This window comes from Mauremys reevesii, linkage group 7 (genome assembly GCF_016161935.1).
Source record: "Mauremys reevesii isolate NIE-2019 linkage group 7, ASM1616193v1, whole genome shotgun sequence".
NCBI lineage: Eukaryota > Metazoa > Chordata > Testudines > Geoemydidae > Mauremys > Mauremys reevesii.
In genome coordinates, this window is record NC_052629.1 from 71,482,496 (window position 1) to 71,501,472 (window position 18,977).

The window sequence follows — 18,977 nt, forward strand, 5'->3', positions numbered from 1 at the left end:
TTTTATCCAATAACCATCGATTGCCAATGCAGATCATTGTCATGTGCCGTATCTAGGGAGATGTCAGCTTGAATAGCCTGGCACCTGGGGATCCTGAACTCTGCATCCCAGCCCCAGTTTGTCATAGTGCCTCTTTGTTTTTCACAGGAAAATGTGAAGTGCTTTTGTAACACGTACAAACATTCCATATTGCCACTAGCCATAAGTGTAATGCTAGTGGCCATGAAGCAGCTTTGACTAGCTCTCTCCCTTGAGAGCTTTCTTCTTTCCAGACCAGGAGCATGGTTGTTCTCACGTTTTCTGCAGAGCTAGTAAGAGGATCCTGAAGTATAATCCTTACGTGACTAAGAGAGTACACTTGAGACAGGCACGCCTCCGCTTTCCAGTGTGTTCATTGTGCACACCCACCTTCACAATTGGTTCTCGACAGGTGGCGGTGGTGATTCCCCCATTCCCCAAGAGAGCTCTCATTAGCGATTCAAATTGATATGTGTTGTGCACACTGTATACATTATAAATTGGCGTCGCTCCAGAGAAGTCACCAGAGCTATGCTCATTCATACCAGCTCAGGCTCTGGCCCTCCCTGTTTTTGTGTGTCTGTAATCTAATAACTGTGTTTCATTTTGTGAGCCTTGCAGCCCCAGTGCCTGTGACTGGCACTATCTGAGAAGCAATAACTCTGCCCACATGGCAGGATTAATGTGAAATGTCCCGAGACGGTTTCCCTCTTTGCCCATGTTGGCTTGGCTGGCCATTCTGCAAAGTGTAATGGTTTCATTCCATAAATCACTTCAGTCCCCACCCACTTTCCCCTCTATTGAAGTCGTTGTCACCGAGTGCCCGACATGCTCTGTGTATGTACCCTACGCGGATTCCCTTTCTAGAGACTTGTTGTGCTCACCAGTAGGCAGCGACTGGTCTTAGCTATGCATTTCCAATGGCAGTACAGGGCACTGTCACTGGCACTTCTAGCGCCAGTGACAGTTGTTCTTTGTGGTCAGTGAAGATGTCTACATGGTCAATAGTATATTTCCTGACCCCTTCAAGACCAAACTAGCAAGGCACCTGGAATGACTTCAGGCATCTCTTTGGCTTCAGAGGAGGCGGTGTTAACTTTGACAGCAAGAAGCTCTTTCAAAGGGGATGCCCCAGCCTTCCCACCCCCCACAACAGCCAGTGCAGATTGTAGCCAGCTTTGAAAGCAGGGGTAGCTAGGTTTGAGGTCACAGTAGAGGTTCCCTACGTAACTTTGCCAGAATCTGTGTACAGTGCATGCTGTTCTCCTGGGTCTTAATGAATTTGTTTGAACCAAGAGAGAGCTGCTCACGGCAGGGCTGTAATGCCTATGGGTCAGCATGATAGTCCTTCGCCCACTGTCCTTGCTCTAACACAGACCTACCAGTCTGCATTTGCTTTACAAGAGCCAGTCTGACATCAGCCTCTGGTTTCCGAATGTTCCCTGACTCTCTGGCAGCACTTCTGCGAAGTGCTTCTCTTGCAGCTGACGTGACCCCAGCCGAGTGCTGGTGACAAGTGCACCCCACTGGCTGGATGCTGCACTCAGGCTGTCAGCTGATGCGGTAGAACTATCTGACTGAGCCATATGACTCCCCAGCTGTATGCTGAACATCATATTCCGCATCTGATGCAGGGTGCTGAGGGCTGGCTTTGTGCTCGCAGGTTCAAAGAGCAGCCTTGTCCAAGAGGCATCAGGATAGCCAGACAATGGTCTTCATTCGCCGGCTTGAATTTTCCTTTTGAGATTTAGTAACAAGATCTGCCTCTTCCCCTCCCCTTCTCCCACCCAGCGTAATTGCTGGTTATGCACTTCTGCCTCAGATCTGTTTTTGTTCTTTAGTGTCTGAATGATGGAGAACGTTGCTCTTTAATGACTCACTTTCTCAGATATGTATCAGAGGGGTAGCCGTGTTAGTCTGGTTCTGTAGAAGTAGCAAAGAATTCTTGCTGTTTCTCAGATATGGGTCTGTGATAACAACCCACCTTGTTTAGAACCTCTCACCACAAGGGGGTGGTTAATGTCACCTTGCAGTTGGTTTCTGTCACCAGGTCTCTGCAGTTTGGAGACAGGGTCCGTTAGGAGCAGGGCACCCAGAGCTGAGTCATGTTGGTGTGCATATTGGCTGTAGTGTGTGAGCGGAGAGCTGGAGGGAGAACTCGACTTGCTGATTTGTTTACAATTATTTAACAATCGTTCCTTGTTCCTGTCTTCCAGCAACGATCCACTGTGGCCTCCATGATGCACAGACAAGAGACTGTGGAGTGCTTGAGGAAGTTCAATGCCAGAAGAAAGCTGAAGGTGAGTAGGTGTTTGCCTTTTTTGGGAGGGGAAATGGGGGAGGGTGGTGGTCTTGTGGCTGAAGCACAAGGCTGGGAGAGCTGGGATCTCTTCCAAGATCTGCCTCTGACTTGAAGTGTGCCCCATATCACTTCCCCTCTCTGTGCCTCAGTTTCTCCCTCTGTGCCGTAGAGCAAATACCTGCCTTGCCAAAGGTGTGCTTGAAGTTTAGCTCATTAGTGTTTGTCAGGTGCTTTTTGAGATCCTCTAATATAAGGTACTCTAGAAGTTTCTTTGCAGGTTGGGAGATTTCTGTAGGTACAGAAATTCGTTTCCCTTAGGGTCTGTTCTGTCCATGCCCTATACCCACCTGGCCCCCACTTAAAGAGAGCTGAAATAACCAAAGGAGCATTCCATGCTTATGACCTGTTGCCTACCATGCTGATCGGTCTCCTGGCTCCCAGCCCAAAAGTAATGTAATCGTTCAATAGCAGCTGCTGGGAGATAGAGAGGACCTTGGTAGCCTGTCTAATCCTGAACCACTGGGGTTTCTGCATCCCCTGTCTGAGATTTATCACTATTTATCCCTGCTCTTTCCTTCTCCCCGCAGGGTGCAATCCTCACAACAATGCTGGTCTCACGGAACTTTTCTGGTAAGTTCTCCCTACCCTCATCCCATCCCCCTTATTTCTACATAGATCTGGATGCATTTTAACCCCTAGGGGGTGAATCAGAGAAGAGAGGGGTCTTGTTCTGTTTAGCATTCCAAAATCCATTAGCTTTGCCCTGGCCAGTGACCAACAGAGAGAAACATTAGACTAGTTGGGGGAGGAGCCTGCATCTGGAACAAGAGGGGAATCCAGTCTGCTACCAAAATCCCCTCATGTTTTGTTGCAGGCTCATGTTTGGGATGTTCTAGTTGGCATTTATCAGTTTTCCCTTTGGAAACCCTAATTATCAGGGACTATAACTGCAACAATGGTTCTCTCAGACCTGAGCCAGGGACCTGGCTCCACCACTGGACAAGAATGATATTTTCAAGGGAGAATAACCATTAGGGTGCTGAGTATCCCTGGCTCAACCAGAAAGTCTCAAACATGCAAGCTAGTAGGTGTTTCCATCTCTGTCTCTGAAATGGCTGTGGTCCTGTGAGGTTCGTTGACCATTAGCTTGGCTGCCTGCTGAGCATTCTGTGCACTTACTGAAAACACAGATCCAAACGTTTCAGTCAAACGAGTGTTTTGAAAGGTACATTTAGTTTGTTAAAACTGCCAAGCTGCTGGGTTGTGCTATCATTAGTGTTTATCCCCAACTGATACACCTCTTCAAGCGGGTGGCCTTTCTGTGCCCATGTGTCTGTCACAGCTCAGACCACTCGACCACCCTGAGCCATGTTTTCCTCTTTAAAAGGTAGTGTCTGGGCAGTAATTCAATTCAAATTTTACTGAGCCTGGCTGTATTACAGTCCATACATCAATTCTCCATTTGGAGCGTAATTTAGGGATGGTTAATGAAAAGCAGCCATAATGGAATCTGCTCCGTCACTCTTTCCTTTGCTAAATGCTTTAATGGTGGTCACCAAGTACATACTATCTATGGCAGGCCTGCACAACTCGTAAAGCGGCGAGGGCCACATTCCTCCAAAGACAACAGCTGAGGGCCGAAACCTCCCGGCCCCGCGGAAACGCCCAGCCCTGCGGAAACAAACCCTCCTTCCCCAGCACTGCCCCACCAAAACAGCTGTGGGCCAAAAAGGAAGGTTGGGGGTGGGGAGGTGATACTTTATTTTAAATCAACCGGGGGCTCCCAGCTGAAGAGGTGGCTGGGAGCCCTCAGGGTCAAATTAAAGGGCCCGGGGCTCCGGCGGCTGGGGGAACCCGGCAGGGCCGGCTCTAGGTTTTTTGCTGCCCCAAGCAAAAAAAAAATTTGGCTGCCCCCCGTCCCAGCCCTGGGCTCCCCTCTGTACCCTCCTGCTGCCCCAGTCCTGGGCTCTCCCCCCCACCCACACACACCCCCTGCCGCCCCAGCGCTGGGCTTCCCCCTTTCCTCCCCACCAGTGGCCTCCCTCCACCCTGCTGCTGCCCCAGCCCTGGGCTCTCCCCCACCAGTGCCCCCCTCCACCTCCTGCCGCCCCAGCCCTGGGTCACTGGTAACGCTCCCAGGGCGGGTCATTCAGCAGGAATTTTGGATGTGCACAAAACACAGACAAGATTGGTTCCCATATGGTTACAGAGCTGCAGTACAGTGGAACAATTTTCAGCTTGTGTGATTGGAGGATATCTGGATGCGTATTATAAGACTGTCCTCCATAAACGAGGAAAAGTTGAGGTGTCTTTATTATTCTTTTGTTCCACTCTTTCTTTCTATGGGGAATTTGCCAATGTAATATCACTGTCTTCCTTAAACAAACAAACAAGGCAATGGCTGTTGAAAATAGCAATTCCAGTCCTAATAAGCATTTCTTGCTCAATTTTATCCTGCTTTTTCTACAGCAAGTTACAGTGGATCAGTATATTTGATTTGGGAGAAATGAAGTAAAAGCTGCCCAAACCGAGCTTGAGCACTCCTGAATTTTGAGGTGTTCAAATCTGGAAGGCAGGTGCTGGGGGTGGGAGAGGGCTGTGGGCTCCACGGGGAGCATGGCAGCAACTGTCTGGAGCTGCACAGAGCCAGACACGCTGGTCTGAGTGGCACAGTAAGCGGTTTGGGGGTTGGAGAAGGGGTAGGGGGTTCCGGGGGGCAGTCAAGGGACAAGGAGCAGGGGGTTGGATGGGGCAGAGGTTCGGAGGGCAGTCAGGGGACAGGCAGCAATTGGATAGGCATGGGAGTCCCAGAGGTTTATCAGGGGACAGGTAGGGGGTGGGGTCCTGGGAGGAAGTTGGGAGGGGTCTCAGGAGGCAGTTGGGGACAAGGAGAAGGGAGGCGTAGATAGGGGCTGGGGTCCCAAGGGGCAGTTAGGGGCAGGGGTCTCGGGCGGGGGTACTCGGGGGACAAGGACCCGGGGCATTTAGATAGGGGGTGGGGGTCCTGGGGGGCAGTTAGGGGCAGGGGTCCCAGGAGAGGGGGCAATCAGTGGTCGCGGCTGGGATTTAAAGGGCTCTGGGCTCCCTGCCCCTGCGGGCAGCCCAGAGCCCTCTGACTCCCGGCCCCGGCTGGGATTTAAAGGGCTCTGGGCTCCCCGTGGTTGCAGGCAGCCCAGAGCCCTCTGATTCCCGGCCACGGCTGGGATTTAAAGGGCTCTGGGCTCCCTGCCCCTGCGGGCAGCGCAGAGCCCTCTGATTCCTGGCCGCGGCTGGGATTTAAAGGGCTCTGGGCTCCCCGCAGCTGCCAGCAGCCCAGAGTTCTCTGACTCCCGGCCGCGGCTGGGATTCAAAGGGCTCTGGACTGCCCGCAGAGCGCCGTGTGCGGGGGATTTAGAATCCCCCCACGGGCCGCACAGTGAGGCTCCGCGGGCCGCATGTTGTGCAGGCCTGATCTATGGTATAATGCAGGAAACTCCTAATTACGGCAACAACAAAAAACACACACACACACTCACTCGTGAAATCCAGGTAGCATCTCCCTTCCAGCTGGGATTCATGTCATTCTGGTGGTGTTATTCAAATAGAAGAGCTGTGCACCAAACCCCAGAACTGTAGCAGGGCAGCCCACAGTAGCTTGAGAATTGATCATTGGCCCCGCTATAAATTCAGCCTGTGCAGGCATGTCAGGACATGGAGAAAGATCAGGCTGGCTGTAGCAGCAGTTTTACACACACTCCTTGGTAATTGTGCAAAGGATCCATCTACACTGCAGCTGAGAGATGTGATTCCCAGCACGTGGAGACAGACACGCACTAAAAATCACAGTGTGGATGTTGCAGCATGGACAGTGGCTCAGACTAGCTGTCTAAAATCCAAGGCCTCTTGATCCCCTGGGTCGGTGCTCAGGTCAGCCTGTGTCCCCGCCCATGCGGTAATATCCACACTGCTGTTTTTAGTGTGCTAGCATGAATCTGTCTGCTTGTGCTGGGAATCGCACCTCCCAGCTGTGGTGTACATGTAGCCCTGCAGGAGCTGAAAGCTGTACCTTGTGGGCCTAGAGTGATTCTAAAGCAGTTTAATTGTTAGGAGGGCCTGTGTGCTCTCATGCAGCCATTGCGTCAGGTAAGGTTGTGAAAACCCTATGACCGTCCTCAGTTTCCCCTCTTCCCGCTGGTACAAGGAGTTGTGGGTCTGTTTTCCTTCGCTCAGTGACACAGTTTTGTTTAGTTTAAATGTTAACGTAGTTATTCTTAGATTAGTGTTTACAATAAATAATAGTACTGAATTAATTTTTAGTAAGACTAATTCTGCGGCCTACTTATGGTGCGACAGGGGAAGGGTTTGGGTTTGGAGCACTTCTCTTTGGGTCAGAAAATGTCCCTTGTAGACCAACATGTTGGGTACTTCAAATGCCTGGGAGAAGTCAGTGGTGCTTGGCTGTGCATCCTTTATTCCCAGACCTAGAAGCATGCTGGAGGAGGCTTCGTCTGCTCACTCGTCTTTATCTCAGGAGCCAGTTGTTGGAGCCAGAGGTTTCAGTTTCATCACTGAATGAAAAGAGGAGGAAATATTTGGGTCTGGTGGCCTATTCTGAGCCCCTGTACTAGTCATTCAGAGACTTGGAGATACTCTGAGAAAGAGGCCTGAAAGAAGTGCTACAGAGCTGGTCTCCTACTTCCAATCCTCCGATACTCATTGATGGGGGAGACTCCACAAGAACAAAAATTCAGGGGCTGCTGTAATGTGAGATTCCTCTAAAGAGCTTTCAGAGCCAGCCTGGGCCTTCTGATACAGAGGTCTCCCCTTCACGTAGAGCCTTACAAATCTACAACCCAGTCCGGTATCTGGTTAGCTTTTGCTCCTACTTCCCCTGCTGATGGCTTCCCTACTATATTTGCCTGGTCAGAGGTCAGACTTCTAACATTTCAGTGAAAGTGGGGATCCCAAGTCTTGGTTTGTATGACTAATAGAGCCTTATGGCTCTTGGGGCATGAGACTATATCTTGGCAGTGCCAGGCTCATTTGGGAGGTGACCTCTCTGCATTGGAGGAGGAGGAAGAGTAGATGAAATTTAGTTTAAGTTGGTCTCCTCGCTGTGATGACAACAATAAGGCATTACAGGAGATTATTCTGAGCTTAGCCCTTGGACTTTCCAGTTGCTGCAGTACTGGAGAAGGTGCACAAACTCGCTGGCCTGCTGGAGATGAAGGAGAAGGCACCCTTCCTATAAACAAAGGATTGATAGATCCAGCCAGGGAGATCTGGCTGGCAATGCTCAGCCTCCTCCTTGCCAGCCAGGAGACCTGACTGTATGTTTCACACAACAAGGTCTTGTTTTTCTTCCAAACCTCCAGTCTTTGGTCTAGAGAAGGCAGGGTCACCTGAGAGTACACTTCTCAAAACAATGCTTCAGGTGCCTCACGCATGTGAGACCAGGCAGGGCTCCTGGATTTGCTAGGAGAAGGGTTCCAACTGGAGTCACCCTGTTCCCCTTTCCCATTGGAGGGATTGAAATGGGACAGGGCTAGGTGTCATGCTCTGACCTGCCTGTGATGTCTCAAGCCTTGGCTAATCCTACTACTCTCAAAGGTCAAACTCTCCTCCAGTTCAGTCACGATGCTTGGAGGCCTGGGTCTTGAGCCCTTAATGTCTGGTAGGGTGGTGTATTCAGAAAGGGTGAAGCAGCAGGCTTGTCGCAGTCCCATGTTCCTGCCACCAGAAAAGCATGTGTTTATAAATGGATAAATTTCTTTTCTTAGGTGTGTAGTAGTAGTAATAACGTGTTACCCCTCACACTGCTTGGCTCCTCCTCAATCAGTTACTAGAGATATCTTGGTTTGATCCCTTTCCACAGTTAATGTAGTTAACTTGATCTCAGCATTTCACTACTCTGTTTAAAGGACCTTGTCCTCATTCAGCCATACACTGTTATCAGTCAGTTCAAGGTACTAGGCCTTTGACTATGTCCCTTGAACCACTTGGGAGCTACTGTTAGCTCCCTGGTAGCTATCTCCTCTGCCAAGGGGGTGAGTGAAATCCAAACTCTGACACTGGACCTTCTTTACGAAGCAGTGCTGTGTTGCTCACCTGAAACTTCTGCCCAAATTGGCTTCAGATGTTCATCTGAAGCAAACCATCTCTCTCTTCCGGTCTCGTCCCCTACAGCCTCATAACACACTCATGGGGGTTTGGGGGTAGTGACTAGACTGCATATATTATATGTCAAAAACTGAGTTACTACTTTTGAGAGTCGTCCTGTTTGTTTACAGCCTTTGAGGGAAGTGAGATATGTCCAGAAATCATCCAGATGGATCATAGAATCATAGATTATTAGGGTTGGAAGGGACCTCAGGAGATCATCTAGTCCAACCCCCTGCTCACAGCAGGACCAATCCCCAAATGGCCCCCTCAAGGATTGAACTCACAACCCTGGGTTTAGCAGGCCAATGCTCAAACCACTGAGCTATCCCTCCCCGCTCAGTAGCCAAGCCGACTACAACCAAATGAGCTCTAGACACCTACACACTTTGTCTCCATAATGTATCTATCACCAAGATTTGTACGGCTGCCACTTGTAGTTCAATTCACCATCACTTGCCGGCTCTGGATCTAAACTGGATGCTCATTTGTAGAGCAGTAGTCATTCAGGGTGAAATTCACTGCCATGCAGTGGGCCATCGCCAGTCTTGTGCACCACTTAAACTCTCAAAATAGACCATAAGTGGGATTTAAGTGGTGCTTCGACCTTGTGCTTGATCCTCCATCTTTAACCACTCACTTCTCAGCTCTGTTGTTGGGAATTGCTATTGCTTGCTCATCTGTGTGGAGGAGCAGCAGAGGCAGCTTTGTGAGGGAGAAAGGAAGCTAACCTGGCAATAACTGGAGTTCTCCACGTATTGCCTCTACAGTCATGTTTCCCCGCCTTCATCCTCTCATCTGAAATTTTTATAGCTAGTTTAGGTGAGGGTGAGGTGAGCAGAGGACAGCTCTAAGGATAGAGTCCTTTATAACTGTGACAGGGAGACTGGATCTGCAGACAGTATGTGCGCCTATAAATGTTAAGCTGTAGACCTGAGCAAATAGTAATAAATAAATATTCAAATTCCAAAATCAAGTATGATTAAATACTCCCCAAGCATATTGTGTTTGCCTTCCATGAAAGTTTGAGTGGCTGAGCTTTTCTAATAGGAATACTTGGAGGCTGAATTTTAAACTCTGTTATTTAGCAAAAGCAAAGTTTGAATTGTGTATGTGATTAATATTTGACAGTCATACTGTGCTGTGTTATATAAGTGTCCATTCATGGAACTGAAATGAGACCACATGTCTGAAGTAACTCACCAGCTCAAGTGAATTTTGAAGGTGGATTATGAAGCGGGAAATTGACCAAGAAATTTTAAAGAAATTTTGGACAACAAACAGATTTTGAGAGCTATGCGATCTATTTGCGGATACTTCCCAAACAGGAAATGCGATCAAATTTAATGAAAAATTAGACAGTGCTATGAATTTTGTCCATCACTATTAAAATGCTTTAGAAAGGTTCAGGAATGGCACAGGACTCCTAGAATGTGGATCTGCTATGGTAGCATACTCTGAAAACTCCACTTGCTGGTGAGTAAACTTCCTTTTTACTCCCATCTCTGGATCCTGTTGATTTAATTATTTTCTCAACTGTGCATTTTTTTCTGGTGTAAGTGTGAAATTATACTTCGGCAGGGCAAATGAAATTATGTGACAATGAGGATCACCACCAGCCTTTGTCCTCCTGTTACACCAACCCCCAAACTTCTCTGAGGTTCACAAAAAGTCCGTTAACACTTTTTTTGGTTTGGCATCTTTGCATTCCTGCCTCTTCCCAGCCTGCTTACGGCAGGAAGTGGGGGGTGCTGAAATGCTACAAAAGGGTATTCTTGCCGTATCCTCAACCTACTGAATGGAGGACGTGCTGGAACACTCAGTGGGTCTGGCAAGAACTCCAGCCCAAGGGGCAGACCGACCATCTGAACCTTATAAGTCTCCACTCTCACGTTGCATGCCACATAAATGCACAGGGGTAGATGTTTTAGAAGGTGGATTTCTGCAGCAGTAGTGAGATGTTTGAAAACGTTTTCAGAAACAGACTTAGGTCCAGTTTTTTAAAGGTGTTTTGGTGTTGCTGTGCTCAGCATTGCAATGCCTACGTGAGTTAGGAGCCCGGATATCATTTTTGAAGGGGATTTAGGCACTTAGTCAATGGAATTTAGGCTCCTACATGCCTGGATCGCTTTTGAAAATGACACTTAGGCTCCTAAATCAGTTAGGCATTGCAGTACTGAACATACCAGCACCTAAATGCCTTTACAAACCTGGCCCTTAAAAACTAACTTTCTGTCTTCCGTGTCTGATTTCCTGTGTTAACCTGGCTTAAGGATGTTTGATTCTGTGTGGGGTCGGCAGAGGCTAATGGAAAAACCACAGGGCTATCTGTCTGCTCCATACACCTTCTCCAGTAACAGCCACACGAAAGAGAACCAGGATTTCCCTGGTTGATGATGATAGAAGCCAAAGAGGATGCCCCTGGGTTGAGTACTTGAAGCTTGAGCTTCAATGAATTCTGCCTCCCCTCCTTTGCCCCAAAGTGTGGGGAAGCAAGGTACATCTGGGAGATGGAAAGGCAATCTCAGATCCTGCCCATGAGACTTTCCTGTGGAGCTGAAGCAGATTAATTCCTCTGAAAGTGCCATTTGATCTCATTGCATTGCAGACCTGTGCGTGCCTGGGACTAGTTGTTTGGAAATTTGACGATATGAAGCGTATGGGCAAAATGCAGGTGCACATTTTCCCCCCTGCTAACTTTAGTAGCCTGAGCAGGGGGGGAGAAATCCAAATAAAAGGGTTAACTTATATATTAACAGAGAGGTTTGCTCCTTTTTTTAAGCTGCTTTTCCTCCTTTCCCCCTCCCCTTTTCTCTCCCTCACTCTCTGCTTGTTTATCCTGTCCATTCGAAGTGACTGGCTGCTTTTCATGTTCTCTCTCACCCTCATTAGTTCCTTCTACAGAATGAATGTAGTCGTGCTGAGGAATAAATGCCTCCCTCCATCCCTGCCCTCATGGGGAAGAGAGAGTTGTTGAGTGCAGCTCTTTCCATCTAGCTGACTTTTCCTGATGTGCTTGCTGCCTTCCTAAGCACTCTGATGTTCTTGTCTAATGCCTGAATATGTGAGTGTTACAGCAAGGCTGGAGTCAGAAAATACCTCTTCATCAGGGGGAAGAGTGCCACACAGATAACTCACCCCCATCTGGCGACCTGTCGGCACCTTGGGAACATGAAACGCTAAGCTATCAGTCATGTAAATTGCTGGGAGCTGTTTCTCCTGAGCCATGTTTCAATAGCAAGTCAGTGGACATTTCCAGAGGAAAGGTCAGAGACTTTCAGATAGAATGATTGGAGTGCAGTGGAGAATACTTATTCTTTGAAATAACTGCAACTTTACATGACAATTACTAGAGTAATTGTGCCTCAGTCACCATCATGGCAGATGGTTACACAAGTTATTTCAGTTCAGTCGTGGGATGCCCCAGTCTTTGTGTTCCTATGTCTGACGCATGGAGGCCTTGGGTTACTGATCCAGTGGCAGAAGGGATATTCTCCCTGTGAATCCAGGAGCAGTGTTGAGAGGCTCTGTGATAGACTTGGGTGGCACACCTCCTGGTTTATGCTGAGCAATGGCGGTTAAGGTGAGGTTGGTGTTAGTGGGCATCTCTTGAAGGTTGCTGTCATCCTATGAGATCACAGAAGATGGTCACACTTCCTCAAATGCATTCCACCAGCTGTAGTCATGGAGGCCCCTATTCCTTCAGGAGTTAAACAGGTGTACAATAGACAACACTCCCCACCACTTCTCCCTCACTAATTTTCCTCTTAAGGAGGATGCTGTCAAGTAGTTTAGGCCTCAGATATTTGTGTATATTAAGATCTAGTGAGAAATGACCTCTGGATTCTAAATCTCTCTATTTTAAAGACCCCTTGGCCCCACTCCATCACAAAGGAGTTTATTTTAAAATCAAACTTTTATAGGATGGATAAATAACAGATATCTCCTCCCTGTCAGTATTGCAGCAGCAGCTAACTAACACATATGGTTTCCACATCTGTGTTCCCTGCAGCTGCTAACATTGATGATCCTAGCACACAGATAAAGAACTGAACCAGAAACTCTCTAGAGCTCTTCTACTCTGTTTGAAATACAGGAAGAAAAAATACCAGTGTTCACCAGAGAGAGAAATTATTATTATTTATTTGTATTATTGGAAGCATGTAGGGAGCCCCAGGCATTAACCAGGACCAATTGTCTTCTCCATCACAAATGGATCTTAGTATATAAATATTCTTGGAGGGTGCACAACCTCTTGGACCTTTGCAGTGGAGTCAGTGGTGTTTATATGCCTTGACGTGTTACACAAGTGCACTATAGGGTGAGGTCAGAAGGGATCGATAAAGAGGTGCTCAAATCCCCCTAGTGCTTTTGGTTCCTGTTTTAGTGCTAATCTATCAAATTTGGAATTGCTTCATCTCTGACAGTCTTTGGGTGAGTTTTTGTGGGGGTTTTGCTGGTTTTGATTTATAAAAAGCTGCTAAATTAACTGTCCATTTGACATCTTGTTTTCGAAAGAGAAGAGATTCCCTGTTGTAGAATTTCTGGGTCTAGAAGTTTCTTACCAAGATTCCTTCCTGGCTCCTTTAGAAAATCCGTGCTAAAACTGAGAGGTGAAAAAAGTATTTCTACAGCCAGCATTCACTGTGTCTCCTCTCTTTGAGATGGGCCTGTTCCCTATGAGCTTATGGACAAATTTCTGAATATTCCTGGTGGCAGGACAGAGGGAAACAAATGTCTCACTCCTTCATGAAAGTGTATTTGTTTCCAGCCTGTCTTTCCTTGGTCACTCTCCCTTGACATCAGAGGAATTTGTCTCAGCTCCAAGTGATAGGCAATTTGAGATATGAGGCAATCTCTATATTGAAAAAAAATCTTTGAAGCTCCTTCATTTAGACAAGTTGTGATGCTTGCTGCTCAGAACCATGTTTAAATACCAGCGTGTAGCCCTATCTTTAGCACCACCTCCTTTTACAGTTCCAGATCTCTGTCGCTGTGTCCGAAGAATCTGACTTCACTTTTAAGCACCCCTGACTCTGGGTGAGGCCAGAGCTTTTCACTCCCAAACTCTACATGTTTAGGGATGAGAACTCCAGGCTGCCAGAGGGTTGGTTGTGTTAGCTATTCTTGTGGAATTTAGTTTTTCTACCACAGAAAGATTTGTCATGGATGCCTTCCAGCTTGAGAGGTTCCTTTTCCCCTCTATTTGATATGTTTATCTATTCTTACTCATGTTGGGTTTTGTTGTATGTTAATACATGACTTCATGACAAGATTTAGATGGGGTCTGCAGCCTCCTCCAGAGCCTCTCCCAAAACACTTCACTACAGGCCCATTGACTTTAAAATAAACAAATCAGACCAGAACCCCACTGTTTGTTCCTTCTGGCTTCGCTGACATCGAAATCCATAGCTTGCAAATTGGTTCTCAAAACTTATGATTAAATCCATGGCTTTCCAAACGTCATTCCCAGGTCCTTGGAATCCCCCCAGACTGGTCTCTGTAGTCCAGTTTGGTTTTGTCTTTGAGTTTGAAGGGCATAAATAAATTTTAATTCAGAACTTTACATTGTTTTCTCCCCACCTTTCCTTAACTCTAATTTACTTGCATCTTGCTCTCTTGTTGCTGATTGGCCTTTATTGCTTTATTACGGCTCCTCCCACTGAATGATTCTGACCAATCAGTTGGCAGGCAAAGCTCCACCCCTGCTTCGGCCGCCATGAGTGCTGTCGGCCTGGCTGAGCAAGGTACGTGGCATGAGTCCTGTTATCTCCTGAGTGCCTGAACCTAGCCCACACCCACTCACTGCCAATAAAAAACAGCATGCCAGTGCCTGTGCACCCAGTGAGACGTCATCCATGCTTGCTGGCTGAGAAATTGGCATGCAGAACAGATTTCATCTAATTTGGAACCATCACCACATTGATCTTACTGAATTACTAACCAGATCTGCAGGCCAGACATGTATAGGGCCCTGCAGCAAGACCAGCACATGAGAGTTGGGAGGGGGGGATTATGTGTGTGTGGCTAGTGCCTGCTATTTCAGAAGATGGGGCTGAGCAGATTAGCTCAAGAATCTGAATTTAAAACCTTGGGAAGCCCAAACTAAAGGGCTTTGTTTGCCTGCGCTCTTCAGAACCCTGTTGTACTGAGATGGATCGGGTTGATTGTTACCCTACAATGGCGGGTTGCTCTCAAATAACCAGCTACTATGTCCTAGGATGACATGGGACTGGGTTCCCCTCTGCTTCCATTTCTTCTATAAGATGGGTTGAATTAGGACAGTAGAGAGCCCTAGGGTCTCTGTTCCCAGTACAGTATTGGCTTAAAGCAAGAAGAAAAGGCTCTCTGTCAGGCTGCTGGGGGGCAGTCACATTTCACAAAGCTGAATTCAGTGCTCTTCCTTCCTGCCACCCCCAAAAAATGCAATGCAGGGCTGAGGGAGCCAATACTGGCTAGTGAGCTAAGTGTAGGGGTGGAAGCCATGAAATTCTGGGTGGCCAAATTGATACTGGCAATCACTGACATGTGGCGTGACCTGAGGTGAGGCGACTGCGGAGCACACAGACCAAAGGACTGTTGTTGAGAAAGAAGAGTGAGAGGAATGGGGCTCAGAGAAGCAGTCTATGGCATTGTTTGGAGTTGATATTTTGGTCCCATATGAAACGCTGCCCCTCAGCACATCCAGAGTGTCCGGTGTTCATTGCTGATGAGTTCAGCATGAGGGGTTTGTGACTCTTAATGCCAAGACCGTGAGCCTAAGGGGCTGACTTTCATTTTCCTCAGAGGCTAAAACAAAACATGCCTGACTGGCAGAGGGGGTGGGGGACAGAGGTTGTGCTCTGTGCTTCTCATCAGAGATTAATGGAGAGATGTTAAACACGGAATAGAAGTACAGTTAAATTGTAGGACTTGCAGTAGGGACTCTTAACAGCACTGTGGAGGGAAGGGGGTTTTGAATCTCCTTACACAGAGGCGGTGGGGAGAGCGGTGGTCAGTGTCCCATGCTTGGAAACCAGCAAAGTATGGGTGCACAAGACCTTTGCCAAACTGCTTGTCTGCTCCTCTCATTAAAGTAAGTCCTGTCTGTCTGTCACTAGCTGTAGAAATCGCACCCACATCCTCTGTGATTTCTGTCGGTTAACGTGTACAGATTAACCAGTGGGTAAATTACGTAGTCTCTCCTTTGCTTGGTATGTCTGCCGCCTCTTTGTCACTGTGAGAGAGTGCATCTCCTGTATCCTTAGAGTATCCTTACAAATCCTGATGATGCATGAGCTAAATGAGCAACCAACTGAATTTCTTTCTGCACTGCTGGACCAGTAACTGGATTGTGAGAGAACTATATGTAACTGAAATGCTGACAGTGGGTACCAGCAAAAGGGTGGGAGGGGAAGCTGTATCTGCCAGGGGCATGGCTGGTATTGCAGGGTGCTGGGCTGGGTGGGAGGTGCTCTCTGCTAGAGGCTAGGCTGGCATCCACAATGCCTGGGGCAGGTGGGAAGACTGTCTCCGCTAGAGGCCCAACTAGTGTAGGCAGGTGTGGAAGCTGTCTGCGGAAGCCGTGGTCCCTGGTGTGACTTCATAATGTTTTACCTGTCTACAGAGGTAAATGGGAGTGTCTAGAAGGGTGGAGAGTGAAGAATCAGCAGACTCCCAGCTTGTTTCTGGGCCCCCAGGACATGGGGCAGTAGTGCAGGCCTGCTCTGTGCTGTTTTGGGGAGCTGGAGCTTTAAGGCAAATTCCAGACATGAGATGCTTGCATTATGGAGTAGAGTTAGGGCCAGCTCAGCCATGGCAGCTGCCAAGTTATGGTGTTTTTTTTCTTGGTATTGGAGAGAAGCATCTGTTGTCTGCACCATTTCAGCCTGAGCTGAGCTAAAAGTTTTGTCCCAAGTGTTGTCTAAACAGTATAACTGATGTCTGTCGGCCATATGGGATAGCTGAGGTGTATGAGCGTGGAGTTGAGGCGTTAAGGCCTTGCAGCTGCTGGTTCGTTGCAATGCCTTTTTGTCTAATTGTAGACAAATCCTGAGAAAAGCACAACACACTGAGTGCCAGTTTACCAGCATGTCTTCTGGGAGTGGTAGGACAATGGAGTGTTTCATCAGAGGTTCTAAACAAGGCAGGTTTGATGTTGCACATTCTGTCACTTACTCTTCCTCTCTCTCTGTGTTTCTTTGTCAGTGTCCTCACTGGGGTTAGCATCCCAATCTGGTACCTGCTCGTGTTGATGAGGCCAGACGTTTTAAAATAGCTGCTTAGGAAAGGCATGTCAACTCCTTATCATAGCGGGTGCCTCATGTGCTTCTTGCCAAGGGAGTGGAAACAGCTGGGCACCATCCACATTAGTTAACCAAACTATTCTGTATCCACTGAGACTGGAGGCAGGGAGGCCCATTGCTGACAACCACTGTTAATGTGTCACTTTCCTGTTCCATATGCAAGCCCTGCCTACCCTGATCATGCATATGTGCACATGACCAGATGTGCACACTGTGGGGGGGAGGAGGGGTGGACACATTCTCTCTCTCATGCACTGCCAGACACTCCTCCCTGTCTATGTCTCTCTGTCTGTCTGTCTGTTGATTTCTCAGTTCTAGTTCTAGTTGTTCAGACCAAGCATGGCAGAGCTTCCATCACCGTCAATGAAGAAATTCAGCCTTCCCTTCTCTTCTTTTTTCACGGTCTCTCTTTACCAGCTGGCAGCGCTGCCTTCTCCTCTCCTCCCCCACCAAAGTCCTTGCTCCTGTTTTATTCCTTGCCGTTATCCCAGACATTTCTCTGGCTAATTTTGCGTCTTGGCAGTGATTAGGATTTCTCTGCATTATCAACACCTCCCCCACCTTCATAAATAAAGTCTCCCTTATGTAAATGGCTGTACTTGAGGGCAAATCTCTGTCCGGATACTAGAATCTGGCAGATGTCTTCAGCTTTTTCTGTAATGGCTGTAATTTTGGGAGGAAGGGGAGGCTGTGCGAGAGTAGAGGGCTTGAAGTAAAATCACCTCGGGAGCTCTGCACTGTTGTTGGACACTGGATCTCAGTGAGGTTATGGAGGGTGGGAGCGTTGCTGGCCTAACACTGAGTGTTGAATAGAAAGGGCAGGCTACCTTCCCCTCTGTCAATGTGATTGTGATGGATAGTGACACAACAGTTTCACCTCTGCTGCTTTCATCATTACCAAGAGAAATTAGCAGGGGGTTGTCCCTTTAATTCTCCTGCAATCTGGAAGGGAAGGAAAGAGATTTAAAACCAAACCCTCACCAGCTTGTCCTGTTTTTTCTCTGCAGCTACCAAAAGCCTATTGAACAAGAAGTCGGATGGAGTGAAGGTAGGTCCAAGCTTTTCTACCTCCCCGCTCCTTTTTCAGTCCATTTACTAGCAGGCAGCTATCTCCCTGGGGCTGCCCCAGGGCTGGAGCTGTCCTCTGAAGAATGGGTTGTTAGGGAGCTGCTGGGTCAGATCCCCACACCTCTTACCTGCACAGCGTACAACTAGCAAGGTGTGTTATAGGATTTCCTTCTCCCGAAGCTTTGGGTACTAGCTGTTGCCTGAGGCAGGACACCGGGCTGGAGGGACCAAAGATCTGATCCCGTCTGGCACAAGCCCTGGCATGTGCAGTTCAGCTCCTGAGTGTGGGAAGATTTTGCTTTTTTGCAGAGCTATTGTCAGAGGATGACGAAGGCCAGCAGCACCCATAGAAATCTCCCTGTCTCACCCCTTCGTTCCATTGACAGGGCTGGGGGTTGTGGGGAGGGGGAGTTCCACCCACCCGTCAGGGATCTGTTGGGTCAGAGTGTAACCATTTCACTGTCGGTTACATCTGAGTGGCGAAAAGGCAAGCAGTACTGCTTTCTCCACCCTCACGGGCCAGGGACTCTGTGCTCCTTGTTGAAGGAAATCACTGTTTCCTTAGTTCACTCTCCTTGTGTGTCTTTTAGCCTGATCTATGAATCGGATATTCATTATGTTGGTTACTTAAGAATTTCCAGTGATCACTCTGAGGTTTGATGGGTTCTTGTCCTGAGATCAGGCCCAGTATTGTTAGTATTACTGTTCAGTTGGGAACCCCAAAGTGCACAGCCACAACATTCCCACTTTAGGAACCTGTCTGTATTTGAAATAGTTTATTAATACATTTAGCAAAGTCACAAACACTTTAACTCAGCAAGGTAGCTAGAGATAACAGAACATGCATCAGAACATCCATTTACTCATACCATCCCTTGTAGAGCAACCTGAAATGTTATCCATCATCATCTTCATCATCCTCACCAGTGGCCATCATCCTGGTACCTCCCAAGGGCTACATCTCGCTCTCCTCTTGCCCCCAGGCTGGGATACAACTTTTATAACGTTACGCTGACACCACTTTGTCTAATGCATATTCAGTCGGGGTTTCTCCCCTCTTCCTTATTTGTATTCCTCACATTACTAATGTTGGGGGGCCCTTCTCCTGTAGGTTAGGATGTTAATGATCTCAACTTGTTATCATATATGTCAGTTTGTTGCCATGG

The 18,977-nt window shown here is 47.9% G+C and overlaps 1 protein-coding gene across 19 annotated transcripts in view; it reads left to right on the top strand.

Annotated features, from left to right (window-relative positions):
• The window catches only part of CAMK2G (calcium/calmodulin dependent protein kinase II gamma), a 166,746-nt gene that overhangs the window by 103,119 nt on the left and 44,650 nt on the right, over positions 1 to 18,977 (top strand). For all 19 annotated transcript variants that reach the window (XR_005582729.1, XR_005582731.1, XR_005582730.1 and 16 more), the window contains exons 11-13: positions 2,235 to 2,318; positions 2,908 to 2,950; positions 17,751 to 17,791. Coding sequence is in view for 14 of the 19 variants with exons in the window: in XM_039481069.1 (XP_039337003.1) it covers positions 2,235 to 2,318; positions 2,908 to 2,950; positions 17,751 to 17,791 (168 nt within the window). In the remaining 5 variants the exon portion in view is untranslated. The remainder of the gene's footprint in view (positions 1 to 2,234; positions 2,319 to 2,907; positions 2,951 to 17,750; positions 17,792 to 18,977) is intronic.